The sequence below is a fragment of the Lutra lutra genome, chromosome 3 (genome assembly GCF_902655055.1).
Source record: "Lutra lutra chromosome 3, mLutLut1.2, whole genome shotgun sequence".
NCBI lineage: Eukaryota > Metazoa > Chordata > Mammalia > Carnivora > Mustelidae > Lutra > Lutra lutra.
Window position 1 is genome coordinate 185,530,897 of NC_062280.1, and position 25,409 is coordinate 185,556,305.

General features: G+C 38.5%; 1 protein-coding gene across 2 annotated transcripts in view; it reads left to right on the forward strand.

Annotated features, from left to right (window-relative positions):
• Positions 1 to 1,810: 1,810 nt before the first annotated feature.
• The window catches only part of GPR180 (G protein-coupled receptor 180), a 29,004-nt gene continuing 5,405 nt past the window's right edge, over positions 1,811 to 25,409 (forward strand). The window contains exons 1-6 of one of the 2 annotated variants that reach the window (XM_047720238.1): positions 1,811 to 2,064; positions 4,607 to 4,765; positions 12,394 to 12,594; positions 20,018 to 20,198; positions 20,340 to 20,389; positions 23,459 to 23,616. In XM_047720238.1, coding sequence (XP_047576194.1) covers positions 1,920 to 2,064; positions 4,607 to 4,765; positions 12,394 to 12,594; positions 20,018 to 20,198; positions 20,340 to 20,389; positions 23,459 to 23,616 — 894 coding nt within the window. In that variant the 5' untranslated portion in view covers positions 1,811 to 1,919. The remainder of the gene's footprint in view (positions 2,065 to 4,606; positions 4,766 to 12,393; positions 12,595 to 20,017; positions 20,199 to 20,339; positions 20,390 to 23,458; positions 23,617 to 25,409) is intronic. The other variant, XM_047720239.1, reaches the window with a different exon arrangement.

The following is a 25,409-nucleotide window of genomic DNA, read 5'->3' on the forward strand; positions in this document are numbered from 1 at the left end:
GGGTACGCAGATGGTCGGAGTTATGAACGATTACCTTCTTTTCATTCTTGTACTGCTGGACAATTTCCACAGATGACTCTCTGGTTGAGCCGAGAACTTCAGAAGTTCTCTGCTTGCAAAGTGTGGAAATGGGAGTTCGCAACTGCAAAATGCGTTTTGCTTTGTTGTTAATATCATTACCGACAAATCAGGCTGCTGGCAGTCCTGGTAAAGAGGTTCCCTAGATCCTACCCCTACTGTTCTTGCTCACCCTGCCTGCCCTCCTTGTTTCTCCTTGAATTTGTCAAGCATGTGACTTCCCTTAGGCCTGGATGCCCTCTCCCCAGATGCCTGCCTAGTTTTTACCCTTACTTCTTCAGTTCTCAGGTTGAAGGTCACCCTTGTAGAGAGTCCTTCCTTGACCACCCCAATTAAAATAGCAAGCTCTACCTCAGCCCTGCCGAACCATTTTATGCTCCTTTCTTTTTTCTCCATAGCAGTCACAACATTTATGTTGAACTGATCGTTGGTACTGGCCAGAGAGGGCAGGGTCTTTGTTTTGTTTCCTGCTATAATCCCAAGGCCGGGGGACCAGGCCTGGCACAGAATAAATGATAAATTAATGTTGAATGGATAAATAAATATCCTGATTTTTTTTCTTTTTTCATATAATGTGTTGGCAAAGTATAAAAAGAATGAGAATACCCAGTATATATGGAAACATCATTTGTTACAACCTTTTGGGGGGGACAAAGTGGTAACATATAGGAAAAGGTCAAATGCGCATAACTTATGATTCCCAAATTCCATGATGTATAATATAGATAATTGCAGAAAAACACAAATATGTTCACCGATATATTGTTTATATGTAATAGCGAAAACGTGCACACAATCTAATAATACTATCTCACTTCTTAAATACAGTGGATCTCAAGCGCTACAGGCTCAGACAGGAGAACTTGGGGTGTTCAGCGAGCTGACAGTGGCTCGGTAAGGATGGAGACAAAAAGTCGAGTTGGAAATTGGAGAGACTCGAAAGCTATAGTCTGGAGTCTGGCTTGTGTACTACAGGTGATCAAAAACCTTTGAAGGAAGTGATGCAGTCAAATTTTGTTTCTCAAAGCTTTCTGTGGCTCTAGGGTAGAGATGGGCTGTGTGTGGCCAACTGGAGAAAATTAAGACTGTGCCACAGGACAAGTAAGATGAGACCAGGATGGCCTGGATATCAAGAGTGGCAGCTGCTTCCTACCATCGCCTCCCAGAAGAGGGGGTAATAGACATGTTTCATTGAGATAATTGGATGTACGGGTGTACACTGTACTTCGCAGCTGTCTGACTATATAATTCAAGAAGACAGGTAACCAAAGAAGTTAAATTCGGTTAGATGTGCCAAGAGAATTCTTGCATTAAACTTGGACAGGTACAGTTACAGCTACGTGTCTTTCGGACACTAAAACGGAAACGTCCAGTAGTTTGCATAGGCACCTCGGCCTTTGCGGGAGCTTTCTTTTCCTCACCAGAACCGCTGCCATCGTGCGCTTCTTCTCAGTTCTTCTAGAACCCTACAAACTCCCTGGAAAGTCCTCGGAAGACTGGCGCATGCGCAGTAGTACCACGCACGGAGACGGCGGAGGGCTAGGCTTTTTCCGTAACCGGCGGCAACATCCTTCCGAGTCTCCATAAAAAAGGCGGGAACTAGCAGGCAGGCTGGGGAGTGATGGGACGCGCGCCTCACACGTCCCGCCCATCTCGGCCTCTGATTGGTGGGTGTACTTGGCTCGTGGCGGAGGCGCCTGCCACATAGGTTGTCAGTCTCCCGGGGGCGGGTCCGGGACGCCGGTCCTGCTCCCTCCTCCCTCGGCCCGGGCTGCCGACGTGGGGAAGGCGGCCGCAGGCGGTTGGAGCCCAGGTGTAGGTGCCGCGAGGGAGAGGGGGGGATGGGAGCCCTGCGGCTGCTGGCGGTATCTCTCGCCTGCTGCTGGTGGCCGCCGGGCAGCCAGGGTAAGACCCTGCGGGGCAGCTTCAGCAGCGCCGCGGCCCGAGACGCTCAGGGCCAGAGCATCGGCCACTTCGAGTTCCACGGTAGGTGCGGGGGCGGGGAGCGGGATGCAGGCGCGTGGGCCCATCCCGCGGGCATCGCCTCCCCGCTTCGCTGGGGGAGGCCTGGAGCCGGTGGCCGCGACGCGGGGGACTGCCCCGGCTGCACCTGGACTTCCCGCATAGCCGCCAGCCCGCCCGCGACTGCAGCTGCCGGGATCCGAGGATGCGTTAACGCCCGCCGTGCAGTCGCTGCTCCCCACTCCCTGGTCTGCACCCTCCCCCGACTAGTGACTGTGGTCTGCACTTGAAACACCGTTTCCCCCTCCCTCCCCACACGGACCAAAGTACCGAGGACTTCCTCTGCTGCATCTTTCGAGATCCTTCCCTCAAGGAAGCATCCTTTGCTCAGTCCTGTCTCAGCCTGGTTATGTACACTAAGACACTGTACTTATGGGTGCATTTAAGCTCCAGAACTTAGATTTACTGGGTTTAGTTTTTGTTTTTAAGATAATTTGCTAAAACCTACTCGAAGCAGAGACGTTTGGAAACCAAATAAAATACTTGCTAATCTAGTGGTCCCAAGGGGGGACAGTTTGGTTACCCCACTACTAAAGGAGTGGATTTACCATGGATCAGGAGGCCTAGAATTCACTTGACAGCAATGCATGTAAGTGTGTTCTGGAAGCTTCTTCATAATTGTATCCTTTCTGGCCTTTCTGAAACGAGAACTGCATTTGATTCTGACTTCCTGGTCTCCCTCAAAAATCAATGTCTTAAATGAATGAATTTGCAATTCATTCTAATTTTTGCTTTACCTGCACTCTCGAAATTTAAGTGATTTTCTTGGTTCATACTTTTGGTACTCTAATTGACTGGTATTGTATTCCAAATAATTATTTGCCCTGATGAGGATGGTATCCTTGATTAATACAGTTTTTAGCGTTAAACGATGCAATGTCAGACTGTTGTCCCAGAGAAGGTAATAGAGACAAGAAGCTATTTTGGTGTAGGAAAGGAATTTAAAGTATTGCAGAATTACAGAATTGGTGTAAATGGAGGGGAACCTGAAAAAAAATTTTTTTAAATCAAAGTGTTTAAAATAGCTGAGAAAATGAATACAAACCAGTTTTCCAATATCCTATGTGGCACAGACGTTGGGTAAAGAAGAAACTCTAGAAACACTTTATTATTATTTTTTAATTACATTTTTAGTTTTTTTTTTTTTTAATCAGTTGGCTGTAACTGTACTTTGAATATTGACAGTGATAGCAAAGACACTACAATAAATAACACAACCTGGACAGTGCTAGAAAATCTGGGATATATGGAAGCTATGATGTGGGTTATCAGTAGCAGAGGGACTTAGAAAACCCGGATATTTCATGATTACTTGGTAAACATGGAGGGGAAACTTAGGTAGATAATCCAGATATCTCAAGGAAGATTGAGGACCTGAGTGTTCCAAGTACGTTAACACACATACACGCTCTTTCTGTGTGTGTGTGTGTGTGTGTATAAATTTTTTTATTATTTCCAGTCTTCAGTGAATTTGAATTCAGTAAAATAATAATACTAAGTTATACTGAAATAATTAACTAATTCAGAATGTGATTTAAGATGTTAAGATTCAAGTCACTTCTAAAATTTTGGGTAGTTTATAATGTAATCAATTTATGTAGGAGACTTGGACATTCCTTGAAACATACTAACATGAATTTATTTAAAATGTTTAGTCAAAGTGATAATTATAACAAACATGACAACAACACAGGAGAAGAGATCTTAAAATGAAAACTGAAAACTGTCTCCTGCTTTACTTCTCAACCAGAGTCCCTTTCCCTAGAGGCAACTACTTTCTGCCATTTCTGTTCAGGGCCTTCAGTGTACTCCGTGTGTACAACCAGGCTTATTTTATAATGTCTCACAACATCCATTGTTCTGCAAGTTCCTTTGTAAAAGTCAAAGATGTCAAATCTTTTATCAAGTGTAAAATGTCTACCTCCAAACTCATTTGTTTAAACTTTCTAGCTATTAGCTATGTGTATTTTTTACATTAAAAGTATATTAACTCACATGTTATATTAGAAAACAAGAGGAACTTTGGTGGGAAATTTCTGTAGATAGTTTATGTCAAATAGTAAAGATGTGGAGTGGTTGTAGAATTCTCTTATGGTGAATGTCCAAATAAGCAGATGTTGCTGTTTATTCAGTGAAATGGCATCACCTTTCATTGGAAGTGTAAGGAGTTACCACACATTAATTTGGATAATTAATATGAATAGTCTTTTGATTTGCACCTGAATGAGATGTTCATTCCAATGTGATCTACCTAGTTAAGTGAGATTTAAGAAAAACTGTGTTCTTGGATATTCTATAAGACTGATGAATCACTGAACTCTTCCTCTGAAACTAATAATATACCATATGTTAATTAATTGAATTTAAATTTAAAAAATTTTTAAAAGCAAAAGGAAATATTCTGCTTTTTAAATTCCTGTTTTGATGAATAAAGGTGTTGAATTGTCTTGTCATGTGAGTTCCATACAAGACCAAACAATTTAATAATTTTTGTCTTAATGTCAAGGTGACCATGCTCTTCTGTGTGTCAGAATCAACAACATAGCAGTAGCTGTTGGAAAAGAAGCTAAACTCTACCTGTTCCAAGCCCAGGAATGGCTAAAGCTACAGGAGAGCAGTCATGGTTATAGTTGTGGTGAAAAATTATCCAAAGCTCAGTTGACAAGTGAGTATATCCTCTTTTCTTTGATCATTAGATCCGGGTTTTTTTTTTTCCCTCTTGAATGTTAAAATCTTTGTTTTCATACCAGCATGTTTCATGACACATCACACTGTGATGACATTTTGTCTAGAACATTTTAAGCTGAAGTTCTCCTTGATCAAAGGATAGAATGACTTTCCCCTCCCCTTGTTAAAATTTTGTGAAAAATATCCAGGTAATGTAAAAGGCATACTCTCCTTCATTCATACTTCTTACAAGTCAGTCACATAATTCATACCAATATGGCAAATGTATTTTGGCCCAGTGGCAGCATAGAATGAATAATAGCATTTGTTGAATGTTTATTATCTGCTAGCACTGAGCTAAGCACTAAATATGTATTATCTCAGTTAATTGTATGATTTAGCCCAAGTGATGCTGTTTGTTTGTTTGTTTTAAGATTTTATTTATTTATTTGAGAGAGAGAGAGAGAGATCATGAGAGGGGAGAGGTCACAAGGAGAAGCAGACTCCCCACCGAGCAGTGAGCCCAATGCAGGACTTGATCCCAGGACTCCAGGATCATGACCTAAGCCAAAAGCAGTTGCTTTTAACCAACTGATCCATCCAGGCGCGTTCAAGTGATGCCGTTTTACAACATGTTATTGGAACCTGGGATCTAGTCATAGGGTGACACAGTGTCATTTTAGGATGTACCAGCACCGCATCATTTGTAAACTTCTAGATTTGCTTCTGGAAAAGCTCTCTTATTATCCTAGTTGCCTATATCTTTGAACCCCTCCATTCTCATCAACACTATCCTAAGTATTAGCATGTATTATCCAGAATTAGTGAAACTCTTTCTAATTTTTATGGAAATGAAGGGCATATACCATGCTACCCATTTTACCTCTTGGAGGGTAATTGGTTGTAGGAATGTGAAGCACTCATGAAAAAAAAATAGGAATTATTCCTCTCCTCTCTTTCCCCCCTTTTTCCCCTACCATGTTCTGCATATCAGTGAGTCTGAATCTTCTTTTAATCTAGTCAAGTGAAACATTGCCATTTTCTGAACTTTCAGTCTTAGTCTCAGCAGCTCTCTGGGTCCCTCATAAGGCATCTAGCAGGAATAGGGATAAAAGGAGAAGCCCCCGGGGGGCCTGGGTGTTCAGTTGGTTGAACATCCGACTCTTGTTTTCGGCTGAGGTCATGATCTCAGGGTTGCAAGAGCGAGCCCCACACTGGGCTCTGTGCTCAGCATGGAGTCTGCTTGAGCTTTTCTCTCTCCCTCTCCCTACTTCCCCCACCTCATGTACACACTCTCTGTCTCAAGTAAATAAATCTTTTTTACAAAAAGGGTAGAAGCCACTTCTTGTGGGGATCTCTTATCTAGATTAATGAGATGACAATGACAGGATGCTGAATAAGTCTTAAATGACTAGATTTAGGCATCAAAGAGATGGTTTCATAAACTTATTTTCCCTCCCCTGATTTTCAGAACTTACCTGGGAAATTTGTCAAATGCTCATTTTCAGTTGTCTTTTCCTTTCTATACCAATTTGGTCATCTAAATGTTCCGCAGATGGGTAAAAAGTTATAACCTTCCATTTCCACTTATGTCCGAAACCAGTTCATCATCTTGCCCTTCCAAACCTGGTCATCTCCCTCTTCTGGTGTTCCCTGTTTCAAGATGGCACCACCATCTGTCCGGTAAACAAGCTAGAACCCAGGGAGTCTTCCAACACTCCCTCTTTGACCTCTCTGTCCCCTTCCAATGTGTCAGTAAGTGACCTCTCAATATCTCTGGAATTCATCTGTTTTTCTGTGTCTCTGCCCCTACCATGTTATTCCAGGCTGTCCTAATCTTTTGCCTGTTGCAGTAGTCTCTTTCCTGGCCACAGCTGCCATGCTGGTGCCCCCCTTAACCAGAGCGATCTTTCTGAACAGCAGATTTGATCATGTCACATTCACTTCCTCACCACACCCAGAAATACTCCAGTCATTTTCTTTTGCGCTTAGGACAAAGACAGGTCTCCTTGACCTGATCAGCAAAGCTGTCATGGTGTAGCCGTTATTTACACCCCCCCCAGTTCCATCCCACAGCAGTGTCCCCTCCTGGCTCATTTTACCTGTAGGCTTGTTTTATTTCAGTGCTATCCTGGGCCTTTGCACAGACTTTTCCTCTGTTTGTTCTTCCTTCCCTCTTTGGCCCCTCTCTACACTAAGTTGACACTTGAGTTTTTATAGCTAGTTTTCTTCCATAGCACATATTATAGTTACCACTTTATATCTTATGTATTTGTTATAAAATCAGTCAGAGCAGCAGGACTCTTTCGGTCTACTCATTCATTTCCATTGCTTCATGTACTAGACAAGGCCCTTGTGAGGAATCAGGGACCAAAATATACTCTTTTGGCCCTTAAGGTTAGTGGGGGTGACAGAAATGAATCTGATTGATGTGAATAAATGCGAAATTACAATTGTGATTAAGTACTATGCATGTTAGTTACATGGTAGTATGAGAATGAAAATTTACAATACCCTAGTGCTTAGTTAAACTTTTACTAAATGTTTGTAGGATGAATTGTCATAGAGCTTAGGGCTTGAAGGGTGTTTTTGTTTTTGTTTTTGTTTTAATTTCAGTATAGTTAATATGGTGTTATATTAGTTTCAGGTGTATAATATAGTTATTAAACAACTCTGTACATTGCTCAGTGCTCATCATGATAAATGTTCTCTTAATCCCCTTCAGCTTTTCCACCCATCCCTCCACCCATCTACCCTCTGGTAACCATCAGTTTGTTCTCTCTAGTTAAGAGTATGGTGTTTGTCTTTCCCTGACTGACTTTTTTCACTTAGTATAATCCCTAGATCCATCCATGTTTTTGCAAATGGAAGATTTCATATGTATCGCCTCTTCTTTATCCACTCATCTGTCAGTGGACACTTGGGCCACTTCCATCTTTTGGCTATTGTAAATAATGCTGCAGTAAACATAGGGGTGTGTATATCTTTTCAGATTAATGTTTTTGTATTCTTTGGGTAAATACACAGTAGTGAAATCACTGGCTCATACGGTATTTCTATTTTTAACTTTTTGAGCAGCCTCCATATTGTTTTCCACAGTGGCTGGACCAGTGTGCATTCCCAGCAACTGCCCTGAGGGCTCCTTTTTCTCCACATCCTCACCAACCATTGTTACTTCTTGTGTTTTTTATTTTAACTATTCTGACAGATGTGAGGTGATATCTCAGTGTGGTTTTGATTTGCATTTCCCTGATGATGAGTGATGTTAAACATCTTTTGATGTGTCTGTTGGCCTTCTGTATGTCTTCTTTAGAGAAATGTCAGTTTATGTCTTCTACCCATTTTTTAATGTATTATTTGTGGTTTTTTTGGTGTTGAGTTGTATAAGTTCTTTATATGTTTTGGATATTGACCTTTTATCAGATATGTCATTTGCAACTGTCTTCTCCCCTGTTGTCTTCCTGTTTTATTGATTATTTCCTTCACTGTGCAGAAGCTTTTTATTTTGATGTCTCAATAATCTATTTTTGCTTTTATTTTCCTTGCCTCAGGAGACATATCTAGAAAAATGTTGTGTACAGCTGAGGTCAGAAAAATTACTGTCTGTGCTCTCTTTAAGGATTTTTATGGTTTCAGTTCTCACATTTAGGTCTTTAATCCATTTTGAGGTGTTTTTTTTTTGGTGTGTGGTATAAGAGAGTGGTCCAGTTTCATTTTTTTTGGATGTAGCTGTCCGGTTTTTCTAACACCATTCATGGAAGAGATTGAGGGGGTTTTTTTGGTTGCTAGGTTGATTGCTTTATATTTGGTCTTTTTCTTCCAGTAAAAACTTAGCAGGCAATTTAAAGCTTTGAGCTGTAGGAATTGATTTAGTTTTTTTGTTACCTAGTTAATGTTATACACTATACACTTGCAAAAACATAATTTTTGTATCAGTCATATACCTTCAGTCACAGACTTTAGGTGTACGGGGAGAGCACGGTGCAGTGGAAAGACGTCTAAACTGAGAATCACTGCTTGTTTTCTTCGAGCCTCACTTTACCTATTCATACAGCAAGAAAGTTGGATAAGTTTTCATTAAGGTTCCTAAAAGTCATAAACTGCTGCGATTCTAATTACAACTTTTTAGGATGTTGCATATTTATAAAGCTACAACTTCCAAAACTTCTTGCAGTTGTTTCTTAAACTATTTTTCCCTCTTCTCTATTCTTCTTCTGTTGAGTGCAAGGATATTCTTTGGAATTACTGGAATGGAAGATCTCAGGAAATAGGCGTTTGTGCAGAATGAAGATTGTTTTGTTAAATTTGGGGACCTGAACAAAATTAAGTACTGGTGATATATATATATATATATATATATAGCTTTCTGCAAATATCATCAACTCTTTTCCCAGCAATAGAAGCCAAGTCTTAAGAAATATCTTCCCAACTTTTACATATTAGTTGTCATATTTATAGTATGTTATTATTCAGGTGCATTGAAACAGAAAGCATATCCCTAAATTCATGACAGTTTAGTGGTACCACATATTTTTAAATAATTTCTTATAGAAATAATTCTCATTTCCTGGCCATTAATGTGGCAGAATTAAGAGCCTTTCACCTACTTGGCAATGAGTTCATTAATTATGCCAAATTCCTACGTAAAATCTTACTGCTGCTATGAAACTATGAGAAGACTAAGACAGATATGAAAAGACAGACAGATTTGAAAAATTCTGTGGTGTCAAATATTGCTTGTGAGTATACAGTCCCTCAAATTAGTGTTTGAGAAATTATTTTTCAGTCTTCCTTTTCCTCTTTCAGTAAAGCTATACTACACCAGATTATTTTTTAAATGAAAACTGTTTTATAGGTTTTTAAAGCAAGCAAATGAGACAGTTAAAAACACTGAAAATTATGACATTATATAAAAAAATTTAACAAGGAAATTCAGGTTACAAAAGCTAAATATTTTGCTTATAAAACATTTTTAGTATTGTCTTTGTATACCATATGCACAATAATTCCTTTTGTACGTTTAATGTATTTTATAAATCATTTAAAGGTGTTAGCATTTTATTATTCTGTGTATTTTCTTTTATAACATGATTGGGCAGCTAGCCATGTAACACCATTCTTTGTAATTCAAGTTTTGTTAATATGTGAGATACTAATTACATCAGCATGGAATACGCATGCTTTGTGCTAATCTTTTGTCTCAAATACAATGAACGTACAGTTTTGTCAAGATGCTTGTTTCCTAGGCTTCCTCAAAAAGGCCACAAGGCCAAAAAAACCGAAGGCCAATATCATTTTTTGAAGCACACTTTTGTTTTTATTTTATATAAATCTGCATAATTGAAAATGAGACATTTAAAAGTATATTGGTGAAAAATACAATGGTTAATTTTTATGTTGTTTTATCTAAGAGAAAAGTGCAAGTGATAATGATAAAATGGAACTTTTCAGACCCTTTATGTTATGAGGTCCAGATTATGTCATTGGGAGCTGCACATTTCAAAAGCCTAATTTCTGAGCCACTATTGGTCATATGTTGAATTCTTATTAAACGTCTTCAGATATTTAACAGAAACTAGAGTCTTGGCTACATTTTTCAAGAAGCTATACAATAAATAAATAAACCAAAACCAAAAATATAATTACTTTTATATGCCCCAAAATTAATATAGCCCAAAAAACAATGCTGAGGCATTGTTAATAAAAATCATCTTGTCTGCTTTAACTACTGTTAATGAAATTCCCAGTTGTAAAGTCTAAGTCCTAAAAATGTGAATCCTGACTAGATAAATGTGTACTCATTTATAAAGATACTTACAAATAGCATTTTTTAAAATTTTACTCGCAAAGTCTCCAATCATACAGATGAGTTGAAAGTGTTGTACAACTAACATGAGTGTATCCTTTGTTTAGGTTCAGTAATTGTTAATATTTTGTTACATTTGTTTTATATTTGTATGTGTGTGATTTTTGTTTTTAATCAAGGCATAGTAAAATAGGCGGTGGGTATCATGAGCACTTCTTCATAACAACAATTCCATCATGACACCTAAGAAAATGAGTAAGTTCTTAATGTCCCCATGCAAATCCCCATGTTTATTTCAGGAAGTGTCTTTTGTTTATTAAAAAGCATTTTTTTCTTCATTGAGAAAAAGATCAAGACTAGCTGACATGCTGCGGGGAGTTGGGAATTGGGCCCATCGTAATCTTATATTTTAAGAATATTCTACTTTGGGGGAAAAAAAAGAATACTTTGTAGAGAATCAGGTTCTTTATTTGGATTTTCATATACTGTCTCATTTGCTTCTCACAAGATCTCTGAGTTAAGTCAGGTATCTGAATTTTACTGCTGAAGAAACACATCTCGAGAGGGTAAGCAATTTCTTTGCTGAGTCGCAAGGTTATTAAGTAACACCACCAAGACATCTTCTAACTCTTCTTTTATTATACATAGCGCTTGAGACACTACTGTCCTACAGCTTCATGGTGGTGTTCGTGACTGCCTCTTAAGTCAGAATCATAGTTTCAGATTTGGGCGGCATCTTAGACATCATTAAGTGTTTCTCAAAGTGGGTGCTCTTGGCATTTTGGGCAGAACAAGTTTTTATTGTATGAAACTTTATCTTGGATTGCATGAGGCTTAGCACAGCCTCCCTCCAAGGACCTTCTCAACTATTTTGACTACAGAACTATCCCTGTACATTTTCAAATGTATTGGAGGGCAGCATGACTACCCTGGTTTAAGAGCCATTTAATAGTATAACTACCTTGTTTTAAAGAAAGAAAAAGGAGAATCAATCTTTATTCAGCAATTCCTGTAGGACAGGTATCGTGGTAAGTGACTCATATGACTTAGTCTTTCCATCAGCTCTTTGCTCTAAGGATTCATTCTACAGATGAAAAAGTATCATAACGTATAACTTAAGTTTACACCAAAGGTAAGTATTGGAGCCAGGATTCAAACACAGATCTGTGTGATGCCAACATTCATGAGCATCCCCCTCCCCCCACTGTATAGACCTGACCCAGTAGAACAACTCTGATATTCTGGTCATTTCTACTCTTCTCCTTTCAGTACCTTTTTAAAGAATAATCAATGAGAAAAAGATTTTGGAAAATCTTTTGAAGGTATTTGTGGGTCATTGTTTTTAGATCTAATGATTCTCTGAATTGAATGTTCCATTTTAATTTTAACTCAAATATAATTTTCAAAAATGTCACTGCAGTTGTTACACAGCATTGTGAAGGTACTTAATGCCTCAGAACTGTACACTTCAACATGGTTAAAATGGTAACTTTTGTGTTTATGTATATTTCCTCACAATAAAAAATTCTTAATGTTACTAATCTACTTGGAAACTTTAAAATTTAAAATTCATATTCAAAATTTCATTGAAACCATTCTGCTCATTTGTGGTGTTTTACAGTACTACTGTAGTGATCCCTTTGGTTAAGATACATTATTCTTACCTGCCTTAAGGTTTACAGGCCTTATTCCAGTACTACACCGGGGCTTTGGTTTTCAAGGTAGTAGGAACAAAACAAAAGAATTCTAATTTTATGACTGAAACAATGAGTACATTTGAGAATTTTGCTTTCAAAGTGCTATTTTCTTTCTTTTTAAAGTGACCATGAATCAGACTGAACATAATCTGACCATGTCCCAGATTCCATATCCACAAACATGGCACGTGTTTTATGCAGACAAGTATACGTGCAAAGATGACAATGAGAATTCTCAGGCGGAAGATATCCCATTTGAAATGATGTTACTAAACCCGGATGCTGAAGGGAATCCATTTGATCATTTTAGTGCTGGAGAATCTGGTAAGAATATATACTTAAGTGTATATTCTAAATATAGAAAAAAGCCTGTGCACTAATATCTCCATTTTATGTTTTTTGAGTATTAAAAATTAAAAACAACTTAAGTGTCCCAACAGTAGGCAGATGGTAAGTGAATCCTCTTATAGCATTTTATTTTATTTATTTATTTTTTAAATTCTATTTATTTATTTGACAGACAGAGATCACATGTAGGCAGAGAGGCAGGTAGAGAGGTGGGGGGAGCAGGCTCCCTGCTGATCAGAGAACCCAATGTGGGGCTCGAACCCAGGACCCTGAGATCATGACCTGAGCTGAAGGCAGAGGCTTAACCCACTGAGCCAACCAGCTGTCCCCTCTTATAGCATTTTAATAGCCGTACTCTTAAGTTAGAAAAGCAGAACACTAAGTATTATATTTTATGATTTCAAGTATGTTAAAAATGCAGAGAATTGAGAAAGAAGTATAAAAATACTAATAGATTGTTTCTGTATTTTGGGTAGTAGAATTACGGATTTTTAGTTTTTTTTCCCCCATGCATTCTAAACCTTTTTGTTATTTTTATGATAACCTAGTTATCATAAAACAGAAAAATGCCAATAAATTGAGCAACCTAAATTGGTAAATCAATTTTTAAGTGAGGTGGAAACTGCACTATTTTGTATGGCTGTCCTTTCACCAAGTTGTTTAAAGAGATTAGGGATTGCCTGCATGGGAGCTTGCAACCATTTTAGGAATGATCGGAGTTTTATAATGTTTTTGAAAATCTGATTTACTCCTATAAAATATTTCATCAAATTTTTGGTTGACTGCCTGTTGCCCTACAGAAGTAAGTTTCCTAGCCTGAACAGAAATAAATGACTTGTGATTAATGATAAACATGCTATACAGTATTATAGCAGATGTGTAAATTTACGTATCAGAATAAAGACTAAGATTGTAGGACAGCTGTCAAAAGGATAAGGAGTTTACTTCTTAATGATTACCCATTTGGAAGAATCAATCTGCTTAGAGAAAAATTCAATCCCATTAAATCTCATTGGCCATCAAGGTGAGTGGGTGCAGGTAGAAGAAATTGAGGCTATATTAGATGAAACCGATTGTTTAGTTCAAAGTGTAAATTGCCACAGCTAGAAATGTAACTCAAGGAACGTGTCTTATGGACAGTAGGTTACCAGTAACTTAATGTATGAAGAGATAAATTTATTTTTATGTCTTATAGTCTGAAAAAATATTTACATAGTGACAGACTGGAGAGACCAACATTTTTAAATAGTTAAGTTTAAAAGTTCTTTCTGTGAAGGAAATGACAGAAGGGTAAGCTACTCAAATTATTTTTGAATGCAAACAAACTTAAGGGTTAAATTTTATGGGGTGCCTGGGTGGCTCAGTGGGTTAAGCCTCTGCCTTCAGCTCAGGTCATGATTTCAGGGTCCTGGGATTCAGCCCCACATCGGGCTCTCTGCTCAGCAGAGAGCCCGCTTCCCCCTCTCTCTCTCTACCTGCCTCTCTGCCTATTTGTGATCTCTGTCAAATAAATAAAATCTTTAAAAAAAAAAAAAGGGTTGAATTTTACTTAATAGTATTTTGGATCAGTATGGTTCATTATTGGATGTCAATTCAGTCATACCATTTCTTTTATCATCATCATCATTATTATTATTTTAGAGCGGGGAGGGCGGGAGGAAGAGGCAGAGGGAGAATCCCAAGCAGGCTCCAAGCCACCAGCACAGAGCCCAACTCAGGGCTTGATCTTATGACCCTGAGATCATGACCTGACCTAAATCAAAAGTCCGATGCTTAACCAACTGAGCCACCGAGGGGCCCCATTTTTTTTAAATTTTTATAAAAGATGTTGACATTTATTTTCTGTAGTTTAGAAAGGCATCAGTGAAACTCAGGTCTACTGACAGCACTGGATGACAGGTGAACTAAATTGCTTGTAAGGTCCCTTTTAACCCTAACTCTCTATTATTTCATGTGACAGTTATTTCTAGGACTGGTAAAGGCTCAGCAGAAAGTACTACTCTGCTGCATTCACTGTGTGCAGACACCACGGCCTGTAGTGTAGTCAGTCCAAAAGCCCTTTCCCCTCTTGCCATCCTGGCAATTTGCATAGAGCTCAAGAGGTTGTTCTATTTACTGTGTGGATCCACAAGATTCTACTAGCTCCTGATATACTTCTTTTTGCTTCCTTATCCAGACTCCCATTTTTGGTCTCTTTCCTCATTCCCATTCCCAATTAGACATCTGAACGTTGACCGTAGGCCATAGAGTGATCACGTTTGTGGCCTGTGCCACCCCTGGGCCACTGAATGTCAGCCATACTTGCCCAAGCTCACCCTGAACCTTGCCCACATCTTCCGGTGTTTTTCCAGCATCCTGAATTATGGGTAGCTTTTTGTTTAGGGTTCCTGTGATCCATTCTAATTCAGCTCTTAGTCCAGACTCTTTTTGACCTTCCTTCTCCAAAACTGATTTTGATTTGATGCTCATGTTCATGTTTAAAATCTGTCTTTTTTTTTTTTTTTAAGATTTTATTTATTTATTTGAAAGAGAGAGAGAGAGCATGAGAGGAGAGAAGGTCAGAGGGAGAAGCAGACTCCCTGTGGAGCTGGGAGCCTGATGTGGGACTGGAGCCTGATGCGAGACTCGATCCTGGGATTCCAGGATCATGACCTGAGCCAAAGGCAGTTGCTTAAGCAACTGAGCCACCCAGGTGCCCTAAAATCTGTTTTATACTAGAATGGAGAAATTTACATTGGTCATGTCACCAACAATATTTCAATGAGGGGCAAAACCTCACTGCAGTATGTATGTTCATTAAGCATGATTCTGTGAAAGGCTCATCTGTGGGAATGGATTATTAACAAGTACCAGCCATACTCAGAAGTCTTCATAGTTGTTAGGTGGCTGGCTTAATTCCTAGGCATCACATTATTTTCTCGATTAAGGTGCCCAAAACCCTTAAAATATGATTAATTCTACATTGCCATGACATATGATTAATTCTACATCAAAGTCTAAATCAGTGGTCCTCAGCCCATCACTCTGCATCTGGAGACCTTTAAAAACAAGACAGATGTGCACCTTCTGAGACTCAGATAGATTTGGTTTTGGAGTGAAAGCCAGGCAACTGTGGATGTCGAAGCTCCAAGTTGATTGTAATGTGCAGAACCAGTGATCTGAAAGTCCATATGCCAAGCACCTGGGTGACTCAGTTGGTTTAGCATTTGCCCTTGGGTCAGGTCATAATCCCAAGGTTCTGGGATCTGAGTCCCGCATCGGGCTCCCTGCTCAGTGGGGAGTCTGCTCTCTCACTCTCTCTCAGATAAATGAATAAAATCATTAAAAAAAAAAAAAGTCCATATCCCACATTGTTTTGGTATCGTACGAGTTTTACAGTAGAGCCTTGAGAGGGATTCCTCCTATTCTGTAGCCTCAGGTGTGGAATTTCTTTCCAGGGAATAATCCCCAGTTAGTTCATTTTAGAAACTTCTGCTCATTTGTTTAATTTTCTGCCCTGAGTAAGGAAAATTGATTTGCTATGGTTTTTGCTGAGAATTGACGATTAAGCTGTATGTCTAAGGAACTTGAATTAGAATAACCTGGTGCAGATAGCTGCAATTAATGTTACATGTTATTCTGGTTAGATTTTATACTTTGTTTTCTTTCAAACAAATTATGTGTTTTGTATCCATCAAACTTTGGTTCATCTCATATTTTATAGATTGGTTTAGGTTTTAGAAAAACACCAAGGCAAGGATGATGCCACTTGACAAGATACTACATAGGAATATTGTGCTTTAAGGTAGAATATGTTAAACTGCTTCTTAATAAAATTAGAATCTTCATTGACTACATTTGTGCTCTTGTTAGAGACCAAAAGAAGTACTCAGAATCCTGAGAGTTAAAGCATTATCATCTAAAGTAGGCTGGTTTCCATCAGAATAATATTATGTTATTCTCTGTAACATCTGCTATCTCACTTGTTTTTAAGATTCCAGATACTAGCTCTGGTAACATGTTAGAATGCTTTTGGCTTAAAGTAATGGAAAATTCTCATGCAAGCAGCATACTGTTTGCAATAAGGAAATTACCTTACATAACAAGAATTCCCGGTTTATTCAGCATCTCTCTACCCTCCTATCTTCTGACCGTCGGCTTTGTCCTTAGGCTAGCTCCCTCATGTTCAAGGGTAACCGCAGTTCACTCTTCGGGCGTCACACCTAGATAATGACGAGATTCAGTATCTCTTTTTTTTTTTTTTTTTTAAAGATTTTATTTATTTATTTGACAGAGAGAGATCACAAGTAGACAGAGAGGCAGGCAGAGAGAGAGAGAGAGAGAGGGAAGCAGGCTCCCTGCTGAGCAGAGAGCCCGATGCGGGACTCGATCCCAGGACCCTGAGATCATGACCTGAGCCGAAGGCAGCGGCTTAACCCACTGAGCCACCCAGGCGCCCTTCAGTATCCCTTTTTTTGAGAGCAAGGAAACCTTTCTCAGAAACTCCCTCATTAGATTTCACTGGCCAGAGCTGGGTCACATGCCCTTACTCTACGCCATCATAAGAGAAATGTAAGTGGAAGGGGTCCGAAGGAGGATAGGGATAGACTAATGTGTCAGAGTGAAGGGTTAGGCTTACCTCTTATTGGCAGGACTGTTGGAATTTCTGTGATCAGTCGAGGCTAATCAGGATGTATCTTGAAACACTTGCAGGTGTTGTGGACTTTGGGGTAGGCAGGAGTGTTCCAGTGCCGCTCTCCTGACCTAGCGACTCTCCTCTTTTCTTACCCTTTTTTCTCCTGTCATGTAGCTGGAGCTGAATTTTTTGAAGCTGTCCTGTAAGTTTTCTTCCTGCTGAGTTTTACCAGTGCTGCTTCCTTTAAGCTCACCTTAAAATCTGCATACATGTTCCCTCATAACATACATGTGGGCCACCTCCTGCATGCTCGTTCGACAGTATTTTTCTTCCTTGTGTACAAGTGAGAGTTAATACTTACCACCCACCTGTCTTAAAAGTAGAATCTAATTTCACAGTGAACAAATAGAGTTGGCTTTCTTGTGAAGGGCAGTGACAAAATAAAAAAGTTGATCACTCTTCAGAAAAGAACAGACTTCTTTTTTCTAGAGGGTATTTATTTTAAGAGAACAGTGCATGCTGAATCAGCATTTTACCTTTAGACTGTCTCGTGGACAGAAACAAGGTAAGAGTAATGATGAATGAAGTACAGGACCCAGATGTCCTGAGCTAGTTCAGGTTACCTAACGTGTTATCTGAATGAAATGATTTTGTTGCTTATAATGTTAGCTTTTCTGGAGGGTACGTTTAATATTGAATAATCCTGTTTTGTGCTGCTGACATATGTCTTCCTTTCACAAGTACTTTCTACATTATTCTGAATCCTCAGTAAATAGTCTGCGGATTTTCTTTTTGTCGTGGATTTATAACCTGATGGAGTCTGAAATTTGATCTTGTAATAGATACTCTGTAAAGTATTTTAAGTAAATAAAACAAAAGAATGCCATATTTAATTCTTTATACTAAGAAGGGAAAATTAAAACTAAGATTCAAAAGACAGGACCTCATAAAGAATTTTACTGTAGTGATAACACATTTAGCGTGTTTTCTGTCTTGTTCCATTACTATCGTAATCCCAGGCTTATTGTCCCATTATTTCTAAAGCTGGAATACCCTTGATGTAAGGAGTTTAAAAAGAAATTATCCCTTTTCAGTTATTTGATCTTCTCTTCCTGAAGTCCAGACATGCTTTTTCACCTGCATGAGAGAAGAACTAGCGACATTTATATACGCAGAGCAGGAGAGACACCCAGTGGCTGAAACACTACTTCTCTCTTTCTCTCTTATTCCTACTCATTCTAAAAACGTGACTGAGATTGAAGCGTCTCTTGACTTTTTTTCCTACTATTTGCATCTTCTGGATTGCTTTTTTCAAAACGGATACTCCCTTCTCTGCCTGTTGATTGGAGTTTACCTCGGGTAGGAAACCGGAGCAGATTCTGAGCCCGTGATCGGATGGGAGTGATCGCAGTTTGGACTGTTTGTCCCCAGAATCAGCAGACGCAGCTCCCCTCACAGCCACCCGCACTGCACTCCGGTGTGTTTACATACAATATCCGGTGTATTTAGATACAATATAAAATCTTCATATTAGGAACTAGCAGTAGATGTAACCAAGTCAATGTACAGAAGCTATTGAACTCAAAGCTAGCCCTCTAGTTCATGATAAAAATTTTCTGAAATTTCTGAAAAATGAAGACACAGTCAAAAGATTCCAGGTAATGCAGAAAAAGGGGGCGTTTATCTTGTGGTTGCATGAACACTGTACCAGAAGACTGTTAGTAGGAACTAGAGGCTGCTTAACGACTGGCACCGTTTCTAACATAAAGTCTGCTCATTTGCTTTGCTTTGTTCTTGTCTTTACCAACCAGCTCTCTTTGCTTATTTGAAATTCCTGTTTACTCAAAATATTTATTTCACTGTGGCCTGATCTGACATCTTTGGTCTGTTCCAGTGTCCGCTCCTTTCAACTTCAGTTTCTATTGCCTGATTCTTTCCGTGTTTTGTGGTTTCATTTCCTGAGAGAGTGTGATTAGTCTGACTTACCTTTGAGAACCAAATTAGTCTGGTGGCCTTTGGCTGGTCTTCGGATAGGGGGGCCGTTTGATTAGGTATTACAGTTTCAGTCCGCTGGGAATGGAGTCTCATGGTCTCCGTAGGCTTTCCTCTTTGACAGGAGCTGACAGTTTTCTTCAGGAGGGGACTCTGGTCGTAACAGGTATTTTGAAACTTTGTCCAACCGGAAATGTAAGGTACATTCCAGAGCTGTTTTTGCATCAGAATCACCTGATGGGCTTATTAAAACACAGCTTGCTACTCCCCTCTCCCAGAATTTCTGATAAAGTAGATCAGGGATAAGGCCCAAGAATGTGCATTTCTATTTCCAACAATTGCTGCTGGCGCAGGAATTTCACTTTGAGAACCATTGTCAGGGTGTACTAAACTATTGTTGACCGAATCTGTTCCTAAATTTCACACTAAAGTAATCCACTTTGGGGGTAAAAAGTTTGTCTAACTGCTAAAACCCTGGTTTTAATTTACTGTTTTCTAACAAAACTGTGCTCTTCTGGCTAGTCTTCAGGCTTATCCCCCGACCACGATGATTTTTCTAGATTGACTTTACCTTCTTTAGTTTAATCCGTCTTCTTAGATTTAAATCTTTATCCCAAAGTAAAAAATTGTTTACATTTTAACAGTTTCCCTTTTTTTCCCATACACAAGTGAATGTAATGACTCCAATTAAAATGCCAAGTTCTAGAAATATGTTGAGGGAAGATTTGAAAACAGCCCCACACGGTCACTGGCTCTGTTGTACTGAAGCAAACTCCTTTCTTCTCTTCACAGGGTTACATGAGTTCTTTTTCCTCCTAGTCCTGGTGTACTTTGTGCTTGCTTGCATTTACGCTCAGACGTTGTGGCAGGCTATCAGGAAAGGAGGGCCCATGCACGTGATCCTCAAGGTTCTGACAACCGCCCTGCTACTGCAAGCCGCCTCGGCTTTAGCTAATTATATTCATTTCTCCAGGTAACTCGAAACCACTAAAGCTGTGTTCACCATTACATCTAATTAATCCTAATTAGTTCGCCAAAATTATGCTTGCTTTGATTATGAACTATCTTTGCGCACTTGTAATTTACACTAATACTCTTCTCTTCAATTCCTCAGTTACTCCAAAGATGGAATAGGGATACCTTTTATGGGAACTTTGGCAGAATGTGAGTATCTTTCTGAGATGTGTTCTTTGAAACCTAAACTTGCTATCTGCTTCTGGCTTGTTTTGCTTCTTTTGTAAATTATGTTCATCCCGATACAGTTTTTCTTTCTTTTCTTTTTTTTTTTTTTTTTAAGATTTTATTTATTTATTTGCAGACAGAGAGATCATAAGCAGGCAGAGAGGCAGGCAGAGAGAGGAGGAAGCAGGCTCCCTGCCGAGCAGAGAGCCCGATTCGGGGCTCGATCCCAGGACTCTGAGATCATGACCTGAGCCGAAGGCAGTGGCTTAACCCACTGAGCCACCCAGGCGCCCCGCGATACAGTTTTTCTATCCAGGGTTGGGTACAATTCAGCCCAGGTGAAAAGACTCTGTTCCCATCTGTCCCGTTTAGTTTCTTCTTGATAATACGTAACGAGTGTCATTCTTCATTGTTTCGGGAGCATATTTATATGCTTCTCTCAGTTTACCTCAATAAAAACTCAGTGAAGTAGAGACGTTTATCCCTAGTTGCATGTAAAGAATCTGCGGTCATTGACAGGAAGCACATTTCCCAATGTCAGCAGCTGTTGCGTGGGAGAGACCAAACTCAGAGCCAAGTGTTCTGAGCCCAAAGCTGAAGGTGGTTTTCCTACTTTCATCCCTTTTTTGACTCTTCCTATTTCTGACACAGAAATAAAAGCCAGAGAGTATATGATACCTATCATTGAATTGACCTCACAGCTTCGTTCTTTTATTTATATGAAGAACTTTGATGATGTAGTTTTCCAACTAAGCGTGATGGGGAAAATATTTAAAAGTTCCCATAATCTATATAATGCCATTCTTAGTCCCCGAAAAATAGTCAAGATTTGCTCTAAAAAAGGAGATTCTGAATATGAAACCACTCTATGATTTACTTTTTGAAATATTTCCATAATTCTCTTCCAGTCTCATCTCTCCTTATTTAATAGGGTAGCTCATGGTCATCTCTGTAATGATCTCGGGTCCATTTATCATCTTGCTGCCTATTTTAAGATTTTAAACCTCTTAGAACCTTTGTTTTCCTACTGCAAAGGATGTGTACTGGTAACCTCTTCGACACAAGTAAGAGTTGCTTCTCCTTTTTGAACAGTATTGAGAGCTCTGGTGTCTCCTGCTCTTGTCTTTTTGGTCACTCAGGATGTTTAAGAGAACCACAGAATTTTTTTTTTTTTTTAAGATTTTATTTATTTATTTGAGAGAGAGAGAGAGCTTGAGAGGGGAGAAGGTCAGAGGTAGAAGCAGACGTGCCATGGAGCTGGGAACCCGGGACTCCAGGATCATGACCTGAGCCAAAGGCAGCCGCTTAACCAACTGAGCCACCCAGGTGCCTGAGAACCATAGAATTTTAAAAGCTGAACAGAACCTGAGAAATAATTTAGTTTATGCATTTTGAAAGGCAAAGGACACAAAAGCCCATCAGTGGAAGCCAGTACTAAAATCAAGGTCTTTTGCATTTTTGTCAGTGCTGCTGCGTACAGAATAGTGTTTGAGGCTGTCTGGCATCTTCACTGCAGGTTAAAAGTTAAAAGGTTTCTTTTCATTAAACTAACAATAAATATTGATTAATTTTGGTGTTCCAACAACAGGTTTGATTATTAAATGATTAAAATGTCAAGATTGTTAATAACAAAGAATGGGATTTTTGTGTGATGTGTATATTTTATCTACAACTGGGTATTTTTCAGTGACAGATAAGCAGGGTTCTACCTATACTTACAGTTACGGTATTCTGTCAGTGTGTGTCTTAGTATACAAAGGAAAGAGCCAGAACATCAGGGTTTTTCCCTCCAGGTATTTGTTTTTGCTAATTAGCAACTTATGCAGGACTATTGCTTTGAGTGAGTTCTTTAAGTAACTGAATATGTATTTGTGAGATGTTTAATAAAATAATTGGCATCACAGTCATTTACAGCCTGTGATGAAAGAAAATTGTGCTTGATCTGAAAGGCTATGACATTTTGTACCATTCAAATGTAGTAACAATTCGTTATCAGAATTCACTGTTACAAGTATATGAGCATAAATGTCGAGTATCCAGTTTTAATTTGGATGGCAGAGAAGAGGGAAAATGGTAAAAATATATGTGAAAAGGTGTATCATTAAAAGGTTTTAAGCTTGTAGCTTTTTAGTATATTATTGTACAGCTACTTTTACCTGTTTCTGCAAAAATAGCTTTATATAAAAGAAGTGAAAGTCGTAGATGTCCAAGGTACTGCTGACAATTTGAAGAAAGTTTCACTTTTTTAAATTTTAATCACGTTTATTCCAAAATCCACATCAGAATACCCTATGAGAAAGTTATCATCTTTTTTAAATCAATAAATACTAGTTTCCAAAATAAAAATGCGTGGAACTTAGAGTATTTATAGAGTGTTGTCTTTTCCAAATGGAGAACTGGATGGGTGGTCTTGTTGCCTCATTTTTTAAAGTAGCAGCCTTCCCTGCAGTGTCAGTGATGGCCACGTGGTGGCGCGTCACACTAACGCACGGAGCGTTTCATTCGTCTCCGGGACTCTTAACACTAAAGCCAACAAATTTGAATGTTACAGCAGCCATGTGTTTTATTGTCATGCTATTTCTTATTAATAATTTTAGAAAATAAGGTCACATTATAGAGTTCAACCATCAAAAAATAATTAACGACCTGGAAATGAAGGCACTAGTATTCTCCACATTGCAGAAATTACTTTTAAAATGTGTTTATTTTAATGAGCAGTCAGTTATAGAGAACAGTATTATATAGTAAGAAAAGCTAAGAAAAATGGGAAACACAAGGAGATTTAAAGTTGGTCTTAATAAAGATATATATAGAGAGAGAGAGAGGGAATATTGCCATTGTTCTATTTTCAGAAATGTTTACAAACTTAGTGGCAAAATTTTAATTTTTAGAGTTCTACTTGAATATTTCTTATTATTGAATTTTATCAACTTTTCTTTGAAAATGCCTAACTTTTTGTGTTTAAAAAGATAATTACATTCTCAATGCTAAAAGGACCTAATCCTTTGTATTATGAAAACTTGGTTGACTTTGGTTTTCATTTCCCATTAGTTTTTGACATTGCGTCCCAAATTCAAATGTTATACCTGCTTCTGAGTCTGTGCATGGGTTGGACGATAGTCAGAATGAAGAAGTCTCAAAGCAGGCCTCTCCAGTGGGATTCAACTCCCGCATCCACAGGCATTGCGGTATTCATTGTCGTGACACAGGTGAGTGTCGATGCTCAGTGTTTGTACTTTGAATATACAGAAATGTAACCTTGAACATAACCTCATTTGAAAAGTGAAACGGGACCCATGAGGAATTTGTCATTTTAAAGCATGAATTTAAAGAGTGATAGATCAAATAGCGTACAGTATTGAGTGCTAGTATATGTCGATTGCAGAATTTAGTTATAATTTACTTGACTTTGAGCTTTCAATCAGCTTATTTTAAATGTGCAGAATGCTTAATATTAAGATAGATTCTCATTTCCTACTTAATAGCTTTCTTTCATAATTTCTAACACATAGTAAGAACTTAACATTTTAAATGAGTGCATCAGTGAATTTGAGATTCATCCATGGGCAAGGATTTTTAGGTCCAGTTCTATTACTTTATACATGAAAGAATTCAAAGGAAATCTGAGGTTAATGAAAAAGCAAAAAACAGAATAAGAATGAATGGGATCTAGTTTTTGAAAACAAGTCCAAGATCGAATTTAGTCTTTTAGAAAATTTAGTCCTCTTAGCCCTTTTTTTGTTTGTTTTCTTCTATTCTAGGATCTCCATATGCCTATGTGCAGTGGATTTTATAAAAATTATTAAGGAAAATGTAACCAAAAATTTATACTGAGTTTGTGACCATCATTAGCTATAGATGAAAATGAAATCTGTACCTGGGCTCTACAAAGGACATTATAATCTAAATCTTAATACATTAAATAAAGTGAAAAATTCATTAACTAAGGATAAGTCCTGTGCTTTGCTCATCTTTATACTCATAGTATGTATTTAGTATAGTAGGTGCCAAGTGAAATAGGTGTATTGAATTTCATGATTGAGTTAGAAAGAGACCATGTCACAAGTGATGATATTTAGATAGGAAATAATGCCTTTCTAAGGCACTGTGTTAGAAGTGATTAAAATAAGGGCAAGATTAGAAACTTACTGTTTAGTAAGTAAGGGCAAGATTAGAAACTTACTGTTTCCAATCTAGGGCTTATGGAGAGTAGTGTTAATAACACCAAATTCTCATTTCTCAATAAAGAGCTTTCTTAAGAAATGAACTTTTATTATTTCATTATAATTTTAATCCATTACCATAGACAAATATGAATTCAGAACTGAGATTATGACACTGCTCTAGAGCTTATGTAAGCTCTGGTTCTCAGCAACCACCCAGATGAGGTACACATGACTACGTAAATACATGCATATTTTCCACAGGTCACATGTTAGTATACACATCAGAAAATGTAGAGTTTGAATATATAAGAATGTGAATCATGGCAAGTGATGGGGTTTTGTTGGCTTTATTGAGGTATAACTAACAAAAAGAAATTTTACATGTTAAGATATACAACTTGATGTTTTGATATATGTATACATTGTGAAATGATCCCCCGAATCAGTTAACATACCCATCACTCACATAGATACCAGGAGATAGTAGTTGTACAATAGCACTTCTTCATTGCAAAAGTTAAGTTTAGAAATAGAGGTTAAGGAATTGTATGGATATAGTAACTCAGGGAAGTGAAGAACTAACACTTGAGTAATGGAGAGCAAATATTCAGCCTAAGAAGGAAATGCGTGTGTGCAGCATGGCCGAGGAGCCCAACAGTCCAGCATGGCAGTAGGTCTAAGACCAGGATAGATGATCTGAGAGTAAGAAGAGGAAGGGGCTGCTGACAAACCCTGTAAAGTCTAAGAATTGGATTTAATGACTGAGTTTCGATCTGAATTCTTCGGAAGCCACTGAAGACCATTCTGAGGGCTGAGTTGGCAAATGAAGGAAACAC